The 16,028-nt window shown below is 42.2% G+C and overlaps 1 protein-coding gene across 1 annotated transcript in view; it reads right to left on the bottom strand.

Moving 5' to 3' along the window:
* The window catches only part of LOC138854997 (glutamate receptor ionotropic, kainate 2-like), a 52,584-nt gene that overhangs the window by 14,914 nt on the left and 21,642 nt on the right, over nt 1–16,028 (bottom strand). Inside the window, exons 5-9 of the mRNA XM_070101509.1 lie at nt 10,438–10,596; nt 10,025–10,115; nt 5,456–5,759; nt 5,080–5,300; nt 4,403–4,583 (exon numbers count right to left, since the gene is read on the bottom strand). Coding sequence (XP_069957610.1) covers nt 4,403–4,583; nt 5,080–5,300; nt 5,456–5,759; nt 10,025–10,115; nt 10,438–10,596 — 956 coding nt within the window. The remainder of the gene's footprint in view (nt 1–4,402; nt 4,584–5,079; nt 5,301–5,455; nt 5,760–10,024; nt 10,116–10,437; nt 10,597–16,028) is intronic.

Here is a 16,028-nt window from a genome sequence, read left to right as displayed (position 1 = left end):
TTAACGTAATTTTATGCCCAAATACCTTTTGTTACTTGCTACGTCAAATTCAGTAAAGTAACTTCATCCCTCCAGCCCATATTAACTATATATACTCATGTCATGTCTAATTATTATATTTATATATTCACAGTAATGTTGTGTGAGGAGGAAACAAGCTGAGTTTTGAGTGAGTAGTGTGGTGCGGGTGATGTACTGCGTGATGCAACACTGTCCTGCCGCAGACCCCCCCTCACTACACACCTTAAGCTGTTTCATACTCAGATGTTCATACTGCCTAGCATTCCACAACCACTACTTAAGAGTGGAATGCAGTCTCCTCTACTATGATCGAGCCTCAACGTGCCCTCCTTGTCAGCGCTATCCTGTCTCTACACTGATGTACATAACCATGAGTATGCAAAGATATACGATACTGTGTACTGCCCTAGTACCTAGGGGTACATCCTAGTGACGGACGCTGTGAAATTGTAGAGGTGCTTGGGACGAGAGTGACTAAATAATTTTTATATTATATAATATTGATATGAGTAACCAGAAATAATGTGATAGACATTCATGCAACTCCCAGTGCGACCCTCTGTCGTGTTGGGGGGGTGTTGCAACCCCTGAATGGGTTACAATGATTATTATGTATATATGTAATGTATATTATCTTTTCATATAATTTTATATTGCTTATATTTGCGATAATAGCTAAATCGTAAATGTATGACTTTATATTATTATTTGACTGTTATATTGTTATTTAGCTTATGTTGTTAGGATGTATATAAAATGTGCTCAGTTAGGCTTGATTGTCAAACTACTGTAATTATCGCTTGTCGCTCGTTATACTGCCGGCTTCTGAGCTGCAGTTGTCCACGTAGCTATCACGTGATCGAGGGGGGGGTGTCCTCACCTCTCGTGAAATTGTCAGTCTGCTGGAGACTCGCTTGCTGGTTGGACAGATTGTCTGTCTCATTATTCTTGTTAGTTCTGTAGAACTTTGTTCACAGAACATTGTATAGACTTAGTGATTTACGACGTTGTACTGAGGTTGTGTGTCACATAGACACTCTGAACATCTCAGGTCCCGAGCTATAGCTTCTGACCTAATTTTGTACTGATTCCTGTGTATTGTCACAGTCACAGTTTTTCCTATGCTGAACGTAGATTCAGTATTTTGGGAGTTTTGTAACTTTAGTGGAGGATCTGCTGATGGTCCCTACTTAGTGTCGTTATATTATTTCCCAGTTCCTGATTCTGTGTCGTAGTCGCTTGATATTGCATTGCTATTGGGCTTAGCATTCTTTGTTGTTCAAGCAGACTGTTCGGGTTGCCAGTCGGTCAAGAAGTTAGTTTATTTGAGGACTTTGTCAGTCACTTGTTTAAGTCTTATTCAAGTCTTGAGACATAGCTAACTACTTAAGAGCACTTACACGCATACTCACACTTGTACATATTTGTAATATCTTATTAAATGTTAATGTACCTGACGGTACTTAAGAATTATAAATGTGATATGTGCTTTCAGCACAATAATATTGAACTCGAGAGATTGATTTTATTTTGATTGTTGTAATTAATTTAATTTGATAATATACCTCTAGACAACTTACTACTTAATAAATTTATTAAATTTTAATTTCTCTAGTTAGTAGCCTTCCAGTTGTAATCCTAAAGCACTATTGAACCATACTGAATTTTAATGGATAATTGGACAAGGATACTGACTACTTGTTACGAAAACCCAGTAACAGGCTGGATGCTAGAAGGGCAGTCCTTTCTAGTATTCACTGGAGATCTCTAAGCTTTTAGAATCGCGTTTTTTGTAACAAATAGTAATTATGGACAAGGTAGATTATAGTGGAGAAATGAAAATATTATTGGAAGATGGGGGAAGTTACGTGCCCCTTAACCCTCCGTAGCTCATCAGTGGTCAAGCAAGAGTCAAGGGACAGGTGGGCGAGGGTAACATCAGGGATCTATGAACTCAGGGGTCTTAAGAACATAAGAATAAACACTATAGTTGGCCTACTAACCCATACAAGGAAGATCTTTCTCAATACCAACCATTCCTGCCCATCTATTTGTTCCACTCTTAAACAACCCTCTCACTCATGTAATTATCTAACCAATATTTGAAGTTATTCGAAGCATTTAGCTTTAATGACACTATTAAATAGACTGTCCACTCATCGACTACTCTATTTCCAAAAAAAATGCTTTCCTATATCCTTTCTAAATCTAAAATTATCCTATTTGGAGTCATTATTTCGAGTTCATTTTGGAATGGATATTTTCACACCCTTATTTATATTTCCTTCATTTATGCCCATCTTCCACATAAACTTCTTCCCTCATTCTATGTCTTACAACAGAATGAATGTCAAGGGATTTCAAACTTTCTTCGTATGGAATATTTCTTATGCAATGGATAAATTTTGTCATTCTTTGAATGTTCTCTAACAAATTTATATCCACTCTGTAGCTTGGAGACCAGAACTGAGTGAGGACTAATGTGAGGCCTTATTAATGATGTGTAGAGTTGTAGTATAACCTCTGGACTCCTATTTCTTATACTTGAAATAAATCTCAGTATCTGTTTGCCTTATATGTGCTAGGGTTATTTACATTCCCGAGCTTCATGACTTTGCATTTATCTACATCGAACTGCATCTGCCACTTTTCTGACCATAACTTGAGCTTGGCTAATTCCTCCTGAAGTTCGTTGGCATCTTCATCTGAATCAATTATCTTATCTATTTTTGTATCGTAAGCGAATTTTCTCATTTCACTTGATATTCCCTCGTCAAGATCATTAATGTATATTATGAACAACAATGGGCCTAAAACTGATCCTTGAGGAACGCCACTTGTGACTGATCCCCACTCACATTTGCTCCCATTTATATAGTCTATGCTTCTATGACAGGAATTTTTCCCCAATACCAAGAGCAACAGCTTTCTGTAACAGTCGATTGTGTGGTACTGTATCAAAAGCTTTACTAAAGTACAAATAAATTCTATAGTTTCTTTACCATGATCAACTGCCTCAGATGCTTTACTGAAGAAAGTCGGTAAATTAGTCAGGCAGGAATGTCCCCTCTTGAACCCTGCTGAATATCAAAGATGAAATTATGCTTATCAAGATGGCGTTTTATATTAGCTGTAATTGACTTGAGTAATTTGCCAACAACTGAGGTCAGGCTTATTAGACGGTAATTTGACAGCAATAACTTATAACCTACTTTAAAAATTTGAATTACATTAGCCATCTTCTACATATCAGACACTAGACCTGTTTGAAGATATATATTAAGAATTTTTAGTTAATGGTTCACAAAGTTCCATTTTGCACTCCTTAAAATCCCTTGAAACAGGGTTTTTAAGTGCCCGGGGATTTATTTTCCTTTAATCGATCAACTTGTTTGATTACTATTTCCAAAGTGACAGTGATATTAGGTCAGTTTATGTCCATTTTATTGAGTTTGTTTCTTGTGGAGATTTTACTGATGTGTTCAGTTTCATTGTGTATCTCAAATTTGATTGATTTACACTTATCAGATTATTTTGCTCTTATTCTGTAGCTTTCAAACACTACTTCATAGAAAGCAAATCTTTTAAGCAAGGGTTACTGTGTCATGCTAAGAGTATGTTACATTTTATTCGGCGCAAGTCACACACCCATATAGGCTGCCTCCCGACCAGCGAGCCAGGTGCTAAGGGTTTAACAATCAGGGGCTCTGTCATGACTGGTAGTCTTCTATGTTATCTTATCTTCGGGATCTGCTATACTCTATTTCTTTTATAAGTATTCATAAGTTTCCTTATTCCCCTCCCCAGTAAAAAATTGTGTTCATTATATTTTAGTAGTTAAAATATTCGGCGCTGAAGTGTTGCTCTGGGTTACTGTGTGCCAATGTACAATGTACAATGCTTATTATTGATTATTCATGAATCTTTTTTGTGCACCAGGTTACTGTCTTCTGTGTGAAGTACTATCACTGTATTTGTATGTAACTAACTCCAGAACCTACACACCACCTGAATACAGATTTATCGAACCGGGACATATTTTGCATAGTAAACAACCAAGTTACCCGACTTTAATCCTTGTACAACCTGCTTGTCCATTTATATTGTACATTTTATTAGGCTTTCTGCCTGCATGACGAGGACGCTAAGGTAGTATCATGAGCCAAACTGTCTGTCAGAAATGATTATTACTCTTGTTTTCAGTGTTTGCTAGTTGTTCAAACAGATCTTTGTACTCATTATAGGCTCAGTTTAAACGTGGATTCAGCCATAAGTAGACACAGCTGGTAGCACTCATTCTTCCCTCTATAAATACCTGCAGAGTTCACATTGTATTCCATAACCTGGAACAGACAAACAAGAACAGCAAAAAACAAAACACCTTTTTCTGTGAAGTCCTGCGCAGTTAAATATCTGAGAGTTATGTCCACGTCTACGAGGACGTGAGATCCTCGCCTCACAAACGTGTTCAAAACAGTTTTGTACTCTTTAGGTGCCATGTACATCACACGTCCTCTTGCTTCTAGGTCAGCCACTTCTCGGATTATGCCAGATTTTATATTCTGTAAGAAAACAAAAAGTAAATAAAACACTTTTAATCTATTATTCATATGATGTATTTAGATTATGGATAAGTGGGACATATTTAAATTAAATTTGCACTTGACTTGAAGTTTGACTTGATACTGGTTAGTATTTACTGGTCATTAATTTCTCGCTAATGATAATATTATGCAAAACTTCTTTGTAAAAGAACACACATTCTTGATTTATAGGAATTTTTTATGTTAAAAATGATCCTGACATGCAGAGATAACCTCTCGATAACATCTAAACATCAGAGACTAAATCCTAATAACCTACACAGACAACATTTTACAGTTCTAAAATTCTTATCAAACATAAGAACATAAGAATGGAGGAACACTGCAGAAGACCTACTGGCCCATGCGAGGCAGGTTCTTATCAGAACGACCTCTACCTGAAAGAAAGATCAAATAATACCAACGTACACAGACTACATCATACAGAATTACAAATTCTAATGCAACAACATACCCGAAGATATTCTGTGTTTATAGAGCCACTCTGCCATATCATAATTGTTGACGGATCATCGATAACTTGCCGGAGCGACTGGAAGGGTTGTGGGATGTGTCTCACTGCCAGGAGAGCCATCAAGTTGCCAGAGTAACTCCGAGTTAACACCAATGTGGCCATCATCCACACCCCAAATATGAACTTCCTCCACAATAATTTCATCGTTTGTGTTGATATCACTGATTGAAGAGAAATCGACAAAACGTTGAAATATTTACCAGTAATTTTAAAATTATGTATTTTTAAATATATTCATCATCAAATGTTAAAGCTAGAAGTTTCTTCTATTTGAAAGAAAATATGAAAATACCTATTAAATAACAAATGGACTTACTTTGTTGTAATAATATGCGAAGAAAACTATAAGTATTATCGATCCAGATAAAGCATAGAGGTCTCTGTTGAGAGAAGCATAGATAAGACAGCAGCATAGCAGCAGGCAGCAGCAGCAGCAGCGTGGTCAGTGTAGCTGTCCACACCATCGGTGTCAGTGGTAACAGGAAGCTCCACGGGTCCACCTCTAGCTTCCCCTGACCAGCTAAGACACGAGTATTATCAAACAATACTGGCCAAGTGAAGTCGACTGCCTGAGTGCGAGTTGCAGTCATACTCAGAGGTCCTATGGAGATGTCTGCTTCCTGGGTGGATGCATTGACAATGTTAAATTATTCACTATATTCACGGATAGTGTAGGATTCGTGAGTTGTTTATATTCATCTTAATGTTTTCTCGCAATTATTCACCATATCTTTACATGTGAAGAATTGAAAAGTAAAATTAATAAGAGAATAGTTAAATTTTCATTATATATTGTCAACCACATTAGCTGAATGAGGGACAGAATAAATATACTGCAACAAGGAGATAAATATAAAACAAATTTATAAAATCGTAAATGATTTACTCATTCTTTAAATAACCTAAAATGGTGAGAATATTAGTGGCATTATTCATGAACCAAAATATAAGTTTCTTTCATTTTTCCGTCAGATACAACATTACTTTCATGTTCCTTCAGATACAACATTACTCTCATGTTCCTTCAGATACAACATTACTTTCATGTTCCTTCAGATACAACATTACTCTCATGTTCCTTCAGATACAACATTACTCTCATGTTCCTTCAGATACAACATTACTCTCATATTCCTTCAGATACAACATTACTCTCATGTTCCTTCAGATACAACATTACTCTCATATTCCTTCAGATACAACATTACTCTCATGTTCCTTCAGATACAACATTACTCTCATGTTCCTTCAGGTACAACATTCCTTCAGTTCCTTCAGACACAACATACAACATTACTCTCATGTTCCTTCAGATACAACATTACTCATGTTCCTTCGGATACATACAACATTACTTTCATGTTCCTTCAGACACAACATTACTTTCATGTTCCTTCAGACACAACATTACTTTCATGTTCCTTCAGATACAACATTACTTTCATGTTCCTTCAGACACAACATTACTCTCATGTTCCTTCAGACACAACATTACTTTCATGTTCCTTTAGATACAACATTACTCTCATGTTCCTTCAGATACAACATTACTCTCATGTTCCTTCAGATACAACATTACTCTCGTGTTCCTTCAGATACATTTCTCTCATGTTCCTTCAGATACAACATTACTCTCATGTTCCTTCAGATACAACATTACTCTCGTGTTCCTTCAGATACAACATTACTCTCATGTTCCTTCAGATACAACATTACTCTCATGTTCCTTCAGATACAACATTACTCTCATGTTCCTTCAGGTACAACATTACTTTCATGTTCCTTCAGATACAACATTACTTTCATGTTCCTTCAGATACAACATTACTTTCATGTTCCTTCAGATACAACATTACTCTCATGTTCCTTCAGATACAACATTACTTTAATGTTCATTCATATACAACATTACTTTCATGTTCCTTCAGATACATGTTCCTTCAGACACAACATTACTTTCATGTTCCTTCAGATACAACATTACTCTCATGTTCCTTCAGACACAACATTACTTTCATGTTCCTTCAGACACAACATTACTTTCATGTTCCTTCAGACACAACATTACTTTCATGTTCCTTCAGATACAACATTACTCTCATGTTCCTTCAGACACAACATTACTTTCATGTTCCTTCAGACACAACATTACTTTCATGTTCCTTCAGATACAACATTACTTTCATGTTCCTTCAGACACAACATTACTTTCATGTTCCTTCAGACACAACATACATGTTCCTTCACACAACATTACTCTCATGTTCCTTCAGATACAACATTACTTTCATGTTCCTTCAGATACAACATTACTTTCATGTTCCTTCAGACACAACATTACTTTCATGTTCCTTCAGACACAACATTACTTTCATGTTCCTTCAGATACAACATTACTTTCATGTTCCTTCAGATACAACATTACTCTCATGTTCCTTCAGACACAACATTACAACATTACTTTCATGTTCCTTCAGACACAACATTACTTTCATGTTCCTTCAGATACATTACTCTCATGTTCCTTCAGACACAACATTACTTTCATGTTCCTTCAGACACAACATTACTTTCATGTTCCTTCAGATACATTACTCTCATGTTCCTTCAGACACAACATTACTTTCATGTTCCTTCAGATACAACATTACTTTCATGTTCCTTCAGACACAACATTACTTTCATGTTCCTTCAGACACAACATTACTTTCATGTTCCTTCAGATACATGTTCCTTCAGGTACAACATTACTTTCATGTTCCTTCAGATACAACATTACTTTCATGTTCCTTCAGATACAACATTACTTTCATGTTCCTTCAGATACAACATTACTCTCATGTTCCTTCAGATACAACATTACTCTCATGTTCCTTCAGATACAACATTACTCTCATGTTCCTTCAGATACAACATTACTCTCATGTTCCTTCAGATACAACATTACTCTCATGTTCCTTCAGATACAACATTACTCTCATATTCCTTCAGATACAACATTACTCTCATGTTCCTTCAGATACAACATTACTCTCATGTTCCTTCAGGTACAACATTACTTTCATGTTCCTTCAGATACAACATTACTTTCATGTTCCTTCGGATACAACATTACTTTCATGTTCCTTCAGATACAACATTACTTTCATGTTCCTTCAGATACATTACTCTCGTGTTCCTTCAGATACAACATTACTTTCATGTTTCTTCAGATACAACATTACTTTCATGTTCCTTCAGATACATTACTCTCGTGTTCCTTCAGACACAACATTACTTTCATGTTCCTTCAGATACATTACTCTCATGTTCCTTCAGACACAACATTACTTTCATGTTCCTTCAGATACAACATTACTTTCATGTTCCTTCAGATACAACATTACTTTCATGTTCCTTCAGATACAACATTACTTTCATGTTCCTTCAGATACAACATTACTTTCATGTTCCTTCAGATACAACATTACTTTCATGTTCCTTCAGATACATTACTCTCGTGTTCCTTCAGATACATTACTCTCATGTTCCTTCAGACACAACATTACTTTCATGTTCCTTCAGATACAACATTACTTTCATGTTCCTTCAGATACAACATTACTTTCATGTTCCTTCAGATACATTACTCTCGTACAACATTACTTTCATGTTCCTTCAGATACAACATTACTTTCATGTTCCTTCAGACACAACATTACTTTCATGTTCCTTCAGATACAACATTACTTTCATGTTCCTTCAGATACAACATTACTTTCATGTTCCTTCAGATACAACATTACTTTCATGTTCCTTCAGATACAACATTACTTTCATGTTCCTTCAGATACAACATTACTTTCATGTTCCTTCAGATACAACATTACTTTCATGTTCCTTCAGATACAACATTACTTTCATGTTCCTTCAGACACAACATTACTTTCATGTTCCTTCAGATACAACATTACTTTCATGTTCCTTCAGATACAACATTACTTTCATGTTCCTTCAGACACAACATTACTTTCATGTTCCTTCAGATACAACATTACTTTCATGTTCCTTCAGACACAACATTACTTTCATGTTCCTTCAGATACAACATTACTTTCATGTTCCTTCAGATACAACATTACTTTCATGTTCCTTCAGATACAACATTACTTTCATGTTCCTTCAGATACAACATTACTTTCATGTTCCTTCAGATACAACATTACTTTCATGTTCCTTCAGATACAACATTACTTTCATGTTCCTTCAGATACATTACTCTCATGTTCCTTCAGACACAACATTACTTTCATGTTCCTTCAGGTACAAGATTACTTTCATGTTCCTTCAGATACAACATTACTTTCATGTTCCTTCAGACACAACATTACTTTCATGTTCCTTCAGATACAACATTACTTTCATGTTCCTTCAGATACAACATTACTTTCATGTTCCTTCAGATACAACATTACTTTCATGTTCCTTCAGATACAACATTACTCTCATGTTCCTTCAGATACATTACTCTCATGTTCATTTTCCCGTGTTGTTAATAATCATAATTTTTAAAGGCGTGGACCTGAATGCCAGTGGAAGGCCTCGGTCAGATGACCAAAAGCTCCAGCTGTGGGTCATGTTACTAAGACCCGCGTCAGGAAACACTAGTCATGTCTCCTGACAAACCTAACCTAACAGTGATGTCAAGTTGTTGATACCCACCATCGTAGAGAGATAACTGTCACTATGCCAATCGGCTTTAGTGCCTCCCTGCTCATTATACCCACAATGCTAGAATGGAACAAATCCCCATGTTTGCTTCCACACTGTAGCTAACTCCTTGTTTCCCATTCCCACCATGCATGTCAATGACCCATTCCCATGTATGCTACCATGCTGCACTTACCTCCCTGTTCACCATTCCCACCATGCCTGTCCAAGAGCCATCGGCTGCTTTCGTGCCATAGGTGCTATCAGCAGGCATTACATACCTATACCTGACCATGAGTATGAGTTTTTTTTTTTTAAGAAAATTGTACATAATTAAGTTTCTTACGCTTAAGACAAATATGTTCACGAATATATGCCCCAAAAAATAATCTATGAAACACATGGATTTAAAAAAAATTGAATAATACGAAATTCTTGTAATATATAAGATTTTTAATTTTCCAAGTTATATCTAAATGGTATATATAGTTAATGATTGCCTCAAAATTGATTTTCATATTCCTATAGAAATAATCAATGTGATCAATATTTTTTTTTTCAAATACTAAATTTTATATTAGCATATGTCATATTGTTTTACCAACATACGTAAAATTTAGAGCATGTGCGAGGTAGTGGACAACGTTAGCTATGGGCCCCGTGTAGGTCAGCAGTCCAGTCCCGGGTATCTCTGAGTCTCTCACCACAACAATTTCATGATTCGGTCCCTCTATTATGGAAACATTGAGTACTGGTGCCTTCACAAATCTAGTACACACAGTTAACCAGCTTATTAATCATTGCATGTTAAATGGTAAAAAAAGTGTTTCAAACAAAGCTAGTATATGTGTATACTGAAGCTATTCTCTCTCTCCTATGAATAATGAAAATGGAATTAATCTGTTCCTGATTCTAAGTGAAAATATAATTATTTATATCAAGACTTGTGTTATAATAGACAGCAACCTCCCAGGGAGGTACTACCGTCCTGTGGTAGTAGGTTGGTAGACAGCAACCACCCAGGAAGGTACTACCGTCCTGTGGTAGTAGGTTGGTAGACAGCAACCACCCAGGAAGGTACTACCGTCCTGTGGTAGTAGGTTGGTAGACAGCAACCACCCAGGGAGGTACTACCGTCCTGTGGTAGTAGGTTGGTAGACAGCAACCTCCCAGGGAGGTACTACCGTCCTGTGGTAGTAGGTTGGTAGACAGCAACCACCCAGGGAGGTACTACCGTCCTGTGGTAGTAGGTTGGTAGACAACAACCACCCAGGGAGGTACTACCGTCCTGTGGTAGTAGGTTGGTAGACAGCAACCACCCAGGGAGGTACTACCGTCCTGTGGTAGTAGGTTGGTAGACAACAACCACCCAGGGAGGTACTACCGTCCTGTGGTAGTAGGTTGGTAGACAACAACCACCCAGGGAGGTACTACCGTCCTGTGGTAGTAGGTTGGTAGACAGCAACCACCCAGGGAGGTACTACCGTCCTGTGGTAGTAGGTTGGTAGACAACAACCACCCAGGGAGGTACTACCATCCTGTGGTAGTAGGTTGGTAGACAACAACCACCCAGGGAGGTACTACCATCCTGTGGTAGTAGGTTGGTAGACAGCAACCACCCAGGGAGGTACTACCGTCCTGTGGTAGTAGGTTGGTAGACAGCAACCACCCAGGGAGGTACTACCGTCCTGTGGTAGTAGGTTGGTAGACAACAACCACCCAGGGAGGTACTACCGTCCTGTGGTAGTAGGTTGGTAGACAACAACCACCCAGGGAGGTACTACCGTCCTGTGGTAGTAGGTTGGTAGACAGCAACCACCCAGGGAGGTACTACCGTCCTGTGGTAGTAGGTTGGTAGACAACAACCACCCAGGGAGGTACTACCATCCTGTGGTAGTAGGTTGGTAGACAACAACCACCCAGGGAGGTACTACCATCCTGTGGTAGTAGGTTGGTAGACAGCAACCACCCAGGGAGGTACTACCGTCCTGTGGTAGTAGGTTGGTAGACAGCAACCACCCAGGGAGGTACTACCGTCCTGTGGTAGTAGGTTGGTAGACAGCAACCACCCAGGGAGGTACTACCATCCTGTGGTAGTAGGTTGGTAGACAGCAACCACCCAGGGAGGTACTACCGTCCTGTGGTAGTAGGTTGGAAGACAGCAACCTCCCAGGGAGGTACTACCGTCCTGTGGTAGTAGGTTGGTAGACAGCAACCACCCAGGGAGGTACTACCGTCCTGTGGTAGTAGGTTGGTAGACAGCAACCACCCAGGGAGGTACTACCGTCCTGTGGTAGTAGGTTGGTAGACAGCAACCACCCAGGGAGGTACTACCGTCCTGTGGTAGTAGGTTGGTAGACAGCAACCACCCAGGGAGGTACTACCATCCTGTGGTGGTAGGTTGGTAGACAGCAACCACCCAGGGAGGTACTACCGTCCTGTGGTAGTAGGTTGGTAGACAGCAACCACCCAGGGAGGTACTACCGTCCTGTGGTAGTAGGTTGGTAGACAGCAACCACCCAGGGAGGTACCACCATCCTGTGGTGGTAGGTTGGTAGACAGCAACCACCCAGGGAGGTACTACCGTAATGTGGTAGTAGGTTGGTAGACAGCAACCACCCAGGGAGGTACTACCATCCTGTGGTAGTAGGTTGGTAGACAGCAAACACCCAGGGAGGTACTACCATCCTGTGGTGGTAGGTTGGTAGACAGCAACCACCCAGGGAGGTACTACCGTCCTGTGGTAGTAGGTTGGTAGACAGCAACCACCCAGGGAGGTACTACCCTCCTGTGGTAGTAGGTTGGTAGACAGCAACCACCCAGGGAGGTACTACCATCCTGTGGTGGTAGGTTGGTAGACAGCAACCACCCAGGGAGGTACTACCATCCTGTGGTAGAAGGTTGGTAGACAACAACCACCCAGGGAGGTACTACCATCCTGTGGTGGTAGGTTGGTAGACAACAACCACCCAGGGAGGTACTACCGTCCTGTGGTAGTAGGTTGGTAGACAACAACCACCCAGGGAGGTACTACCATCCTGTGGTGGTAGGTTTGTAGACAGCAACCACCCAGGGAGGTACTACCGTCCTGTGGTAGTAGGTTGGTAGACAACAACCACCCAGGGAGGTACTACCATCCTGTAGTGGTAGGTTGGTAGACAGCAACCACCCAGGGAGGTACTACCGTCCTGTGGTAGTAGGTTGGTAGACATCAACCACCCAGGGAGGTACTACCGTCCTGTGGTAGTAGGTTGGTAGACAGCAACCACCCAGGGAGGTACTACCATCCTGTGGTAGTAGGTTGGTAGACAACAACCACCCAGGGAGGTACTACCGTCCTGTGGTAGTAGGTTGGTAGACAGCAACCTCCCAGGGAGGTACTACCGTCCTGTGGTAGAAGGTTGGTAGACTGCAACCACCCAGGGAGGTACTACCGTCCTGTGGTAGTAGGTTGGTAGACAACAACCACCCAGGGAGGTACTACCGTCCTGTGGTAGTAGGTTGGTAGACAGCAACCTCCCAGGGAGGTACTACCGTCCTGTGGTAGTAGGTTGGTAGACAGCAACCACCCAGGGAGGTACTACCGTCCTGTGGTAGTAGGTTGGTAGACAGCAACCACCCAGGGAGGTACTACCGTCCTGTGGTAGTAGGTTGGTAGACAGCAACCACCCAGGGAGGTACTACCGTCCTGTGTAGTAGGTTCGTAGACAGCAACCACCCAGGGAGGTACTACCGTCCTGTGGTAGTAGGATGGTAGACAGCAACCACCCAGGGAGGTACTACCGTCCTGTGGTAGTAGGTTGGTAGACAGCAACCACCCAGGGAGGTACTACCATCCTGTGGTAGTAGGTTGGTAGACAACAACCACCCAGGGAGGTACTACCGTCCTGTGGTAGTAGGTTGGTAGACAGCAACCTCCCAGGGAGGTACTACCGTCCTGTGGTAGAAGGTTGGTAGACTGCAACCACCCAGGGAGGTACTACCGTCCTGTGGTAGAAGGTTGGTAGACTGCAACCACCCAGGGAGATACTACCGTCCTGTGGTAGTAGGTTGGTAGACAGCAACCACCCAGGGAGGTACTACCATCCTGTGGTAGTAGGTTGGTAGACAGCAACCACCCAGGGAGGTACTACCGTCCTGTGGTAGTAGGTTGGTAGACAGCAACCACCCAGGGAGGTACTACCGTCCTGTGGTAGTAGGTTGGTAGACAGCAACCACCCAGGGAGGTACTACCATCCTGTGGTAGTAGGTTGGTAGACAGCAACCACCCAGGGAGGTACTACCGTCCTGTGGTAGTAGGTTGGTAGACAGCAACCACCCAGGGAGGTACTACCATCCTGTGGTAGTAGGTTGGTAGACAGCAACCACCCAGGGAGGTACTAGCGTCCTGTGGTAGTAGGTTGGTAGACAGCAACCACCCAGGGAGGTACTACCGTCCTGTGGTAGTAGGTTGGTAGACAGCAACCACCCAGGGAGGTACTACCGTCCTGTGGTAGTAGGTTGGTAGACAGCAACCACCCAGGGAGGTACTACCGTCCTGTGGTAGTAGGTTGGTAGACAGCAACCACCCAGGGAGGTACTACCGTCCTGTGGTAGTAGGTTGGTAGACAGCAACCACCCAGAGAGGTACTACCGTCCTGTGGTAGTAGCTTGGTAGACAGCAACCACCTCCCAGGGAGGTACTACCGTCCTGTGGTAGTAGGTTGGTAGACAACAACCACCCAGGGAGGTACTACCGTCCTGTGGTAGTATGTTGGTAGACAGCAACCACCCAGGGAGGTACTACCATCCTGTGGTAGTAGGTTGGTAGACAGCAACCACCCAGGGAGGTACTACCGTCCTGTGGTAGTAGGTTGGTAGACAACAACCACCCAGGGAGGTACTACCGTCCTGTGGTAGTAGGTTGGTAAACAACAACCACCCAGGGAGGTACTACCGTCCTGTGGTAGTAGGTTGGTAGAGAGCAACCACCCAGGGAGGTGCTACCGGAGGAACTACCGTCCGATAGGTTGGTAGACAACAACCACCCAGGGAAGGTACTACCGTCCTGTGGCTAGTAGGTTGGTAGACAGCAACCATCCCAGGAGGTACTATGTCCTGTAGGCTGGTTCAGGTGACAGCAACCACCCAGGACGGGTACTACCGTCCTGTGGTAGTAGGCTTGGTAGACAGCAACCACCCAGGGAGGTACTACCGACCTGTATGGAGGTTGGTGACGCAACAACAAGGCCAGGAACTACTGTCCTGTGGTGGAGGTTGGAGAACAACCACCCAGGGAGGTACTACCATCCTGTGGTAGTAGGTTGGTGGAGCACAAACCCGGGGAGGTACTCCCTGAGGTGTAGGTATGACAACCACCCGGGAGGTACTACCGTCCTGTGGTAGTAGGTTGGTGCCAGGAACCACCGGGGAAATACCCTACCGTCCTGTTAGGTTGGAGGCAGCTCCACGAGATACTACCGTCCTTGTGGTAGTAGGTTGGTAGACAGCAAGGGGAGGTACTACCATCCTGTGGTTAAGGTTCGTAGGTACTCCACCCTCGAATCCTGCCTGTGGTAGTAGGTTGGTAGACAACCACCCAGAGAGGTATTCCCCTGTTACGTAGTCGTAGACGGGTAGTAGCCTTGGTAGATCAATCCTGCCCGGAGTGGGTTGGTGACACCACCCAGGAGGTACTCACCGTTCTGTGGTAGTAGGTTGGTGAACAGCAACCACCCTAAGGTCCTCCCAGGTGGAGGTGGGGTAGACAGCAACCCCCAAGGATACCGTCCTGTGGTAGTAGGTTTGGTGGAGACAGCAACCACCCAGGGAGGTACTACGTGCTCCAGCTGTGAAGGTGAGACAAGACCCAGGCACATAGGGAGGTTAGGCAACTGTAGACCATGTCCACCCGGAGGTACTGCCAGTCCGGCTGGTAGAGGTTGGTGGAACAAGCAACCCAGGGAGGTACTACCGTCCTGTGGTGTAGGCTTAGTAGACAGCAACAACCACCCAGGGAGGTACTACCGTCCTGTGGTAGTAGGTTGGTAGACAGCAACCACCCAGGGAGGTACTACCGTCCTGTGGTAGTAGGTTGGTAGACAGCAACCACCCAGGGAGGTACTACCGTCCTGTGGCTGTAGGTTGGTAGACAACAACCACCCAGGGAGGTACTACCGTCCTGTGGTAGTAGGTTGGTAGACAGCAACCACCCAGGGAGG

Source organism: Cherax quadricarinatus, chromosome 77 (genome assembly GCF_038502225.1).
Source record: "Cherax quadricarinatus isolate ZL_2023a chromosome 77, ASM3850222v1, whole genome shotgun sequence".
Classification (NCBI taxonomy): Eukaryota; Metazoa; Arthropoda; class Malacostraca; order Decapoda; family Parastacidae; genus Cherax; species Cherax quadricarinatus.
This window is presented reverse-complemented; position numbering and strand designations above follow the sequence as displayed.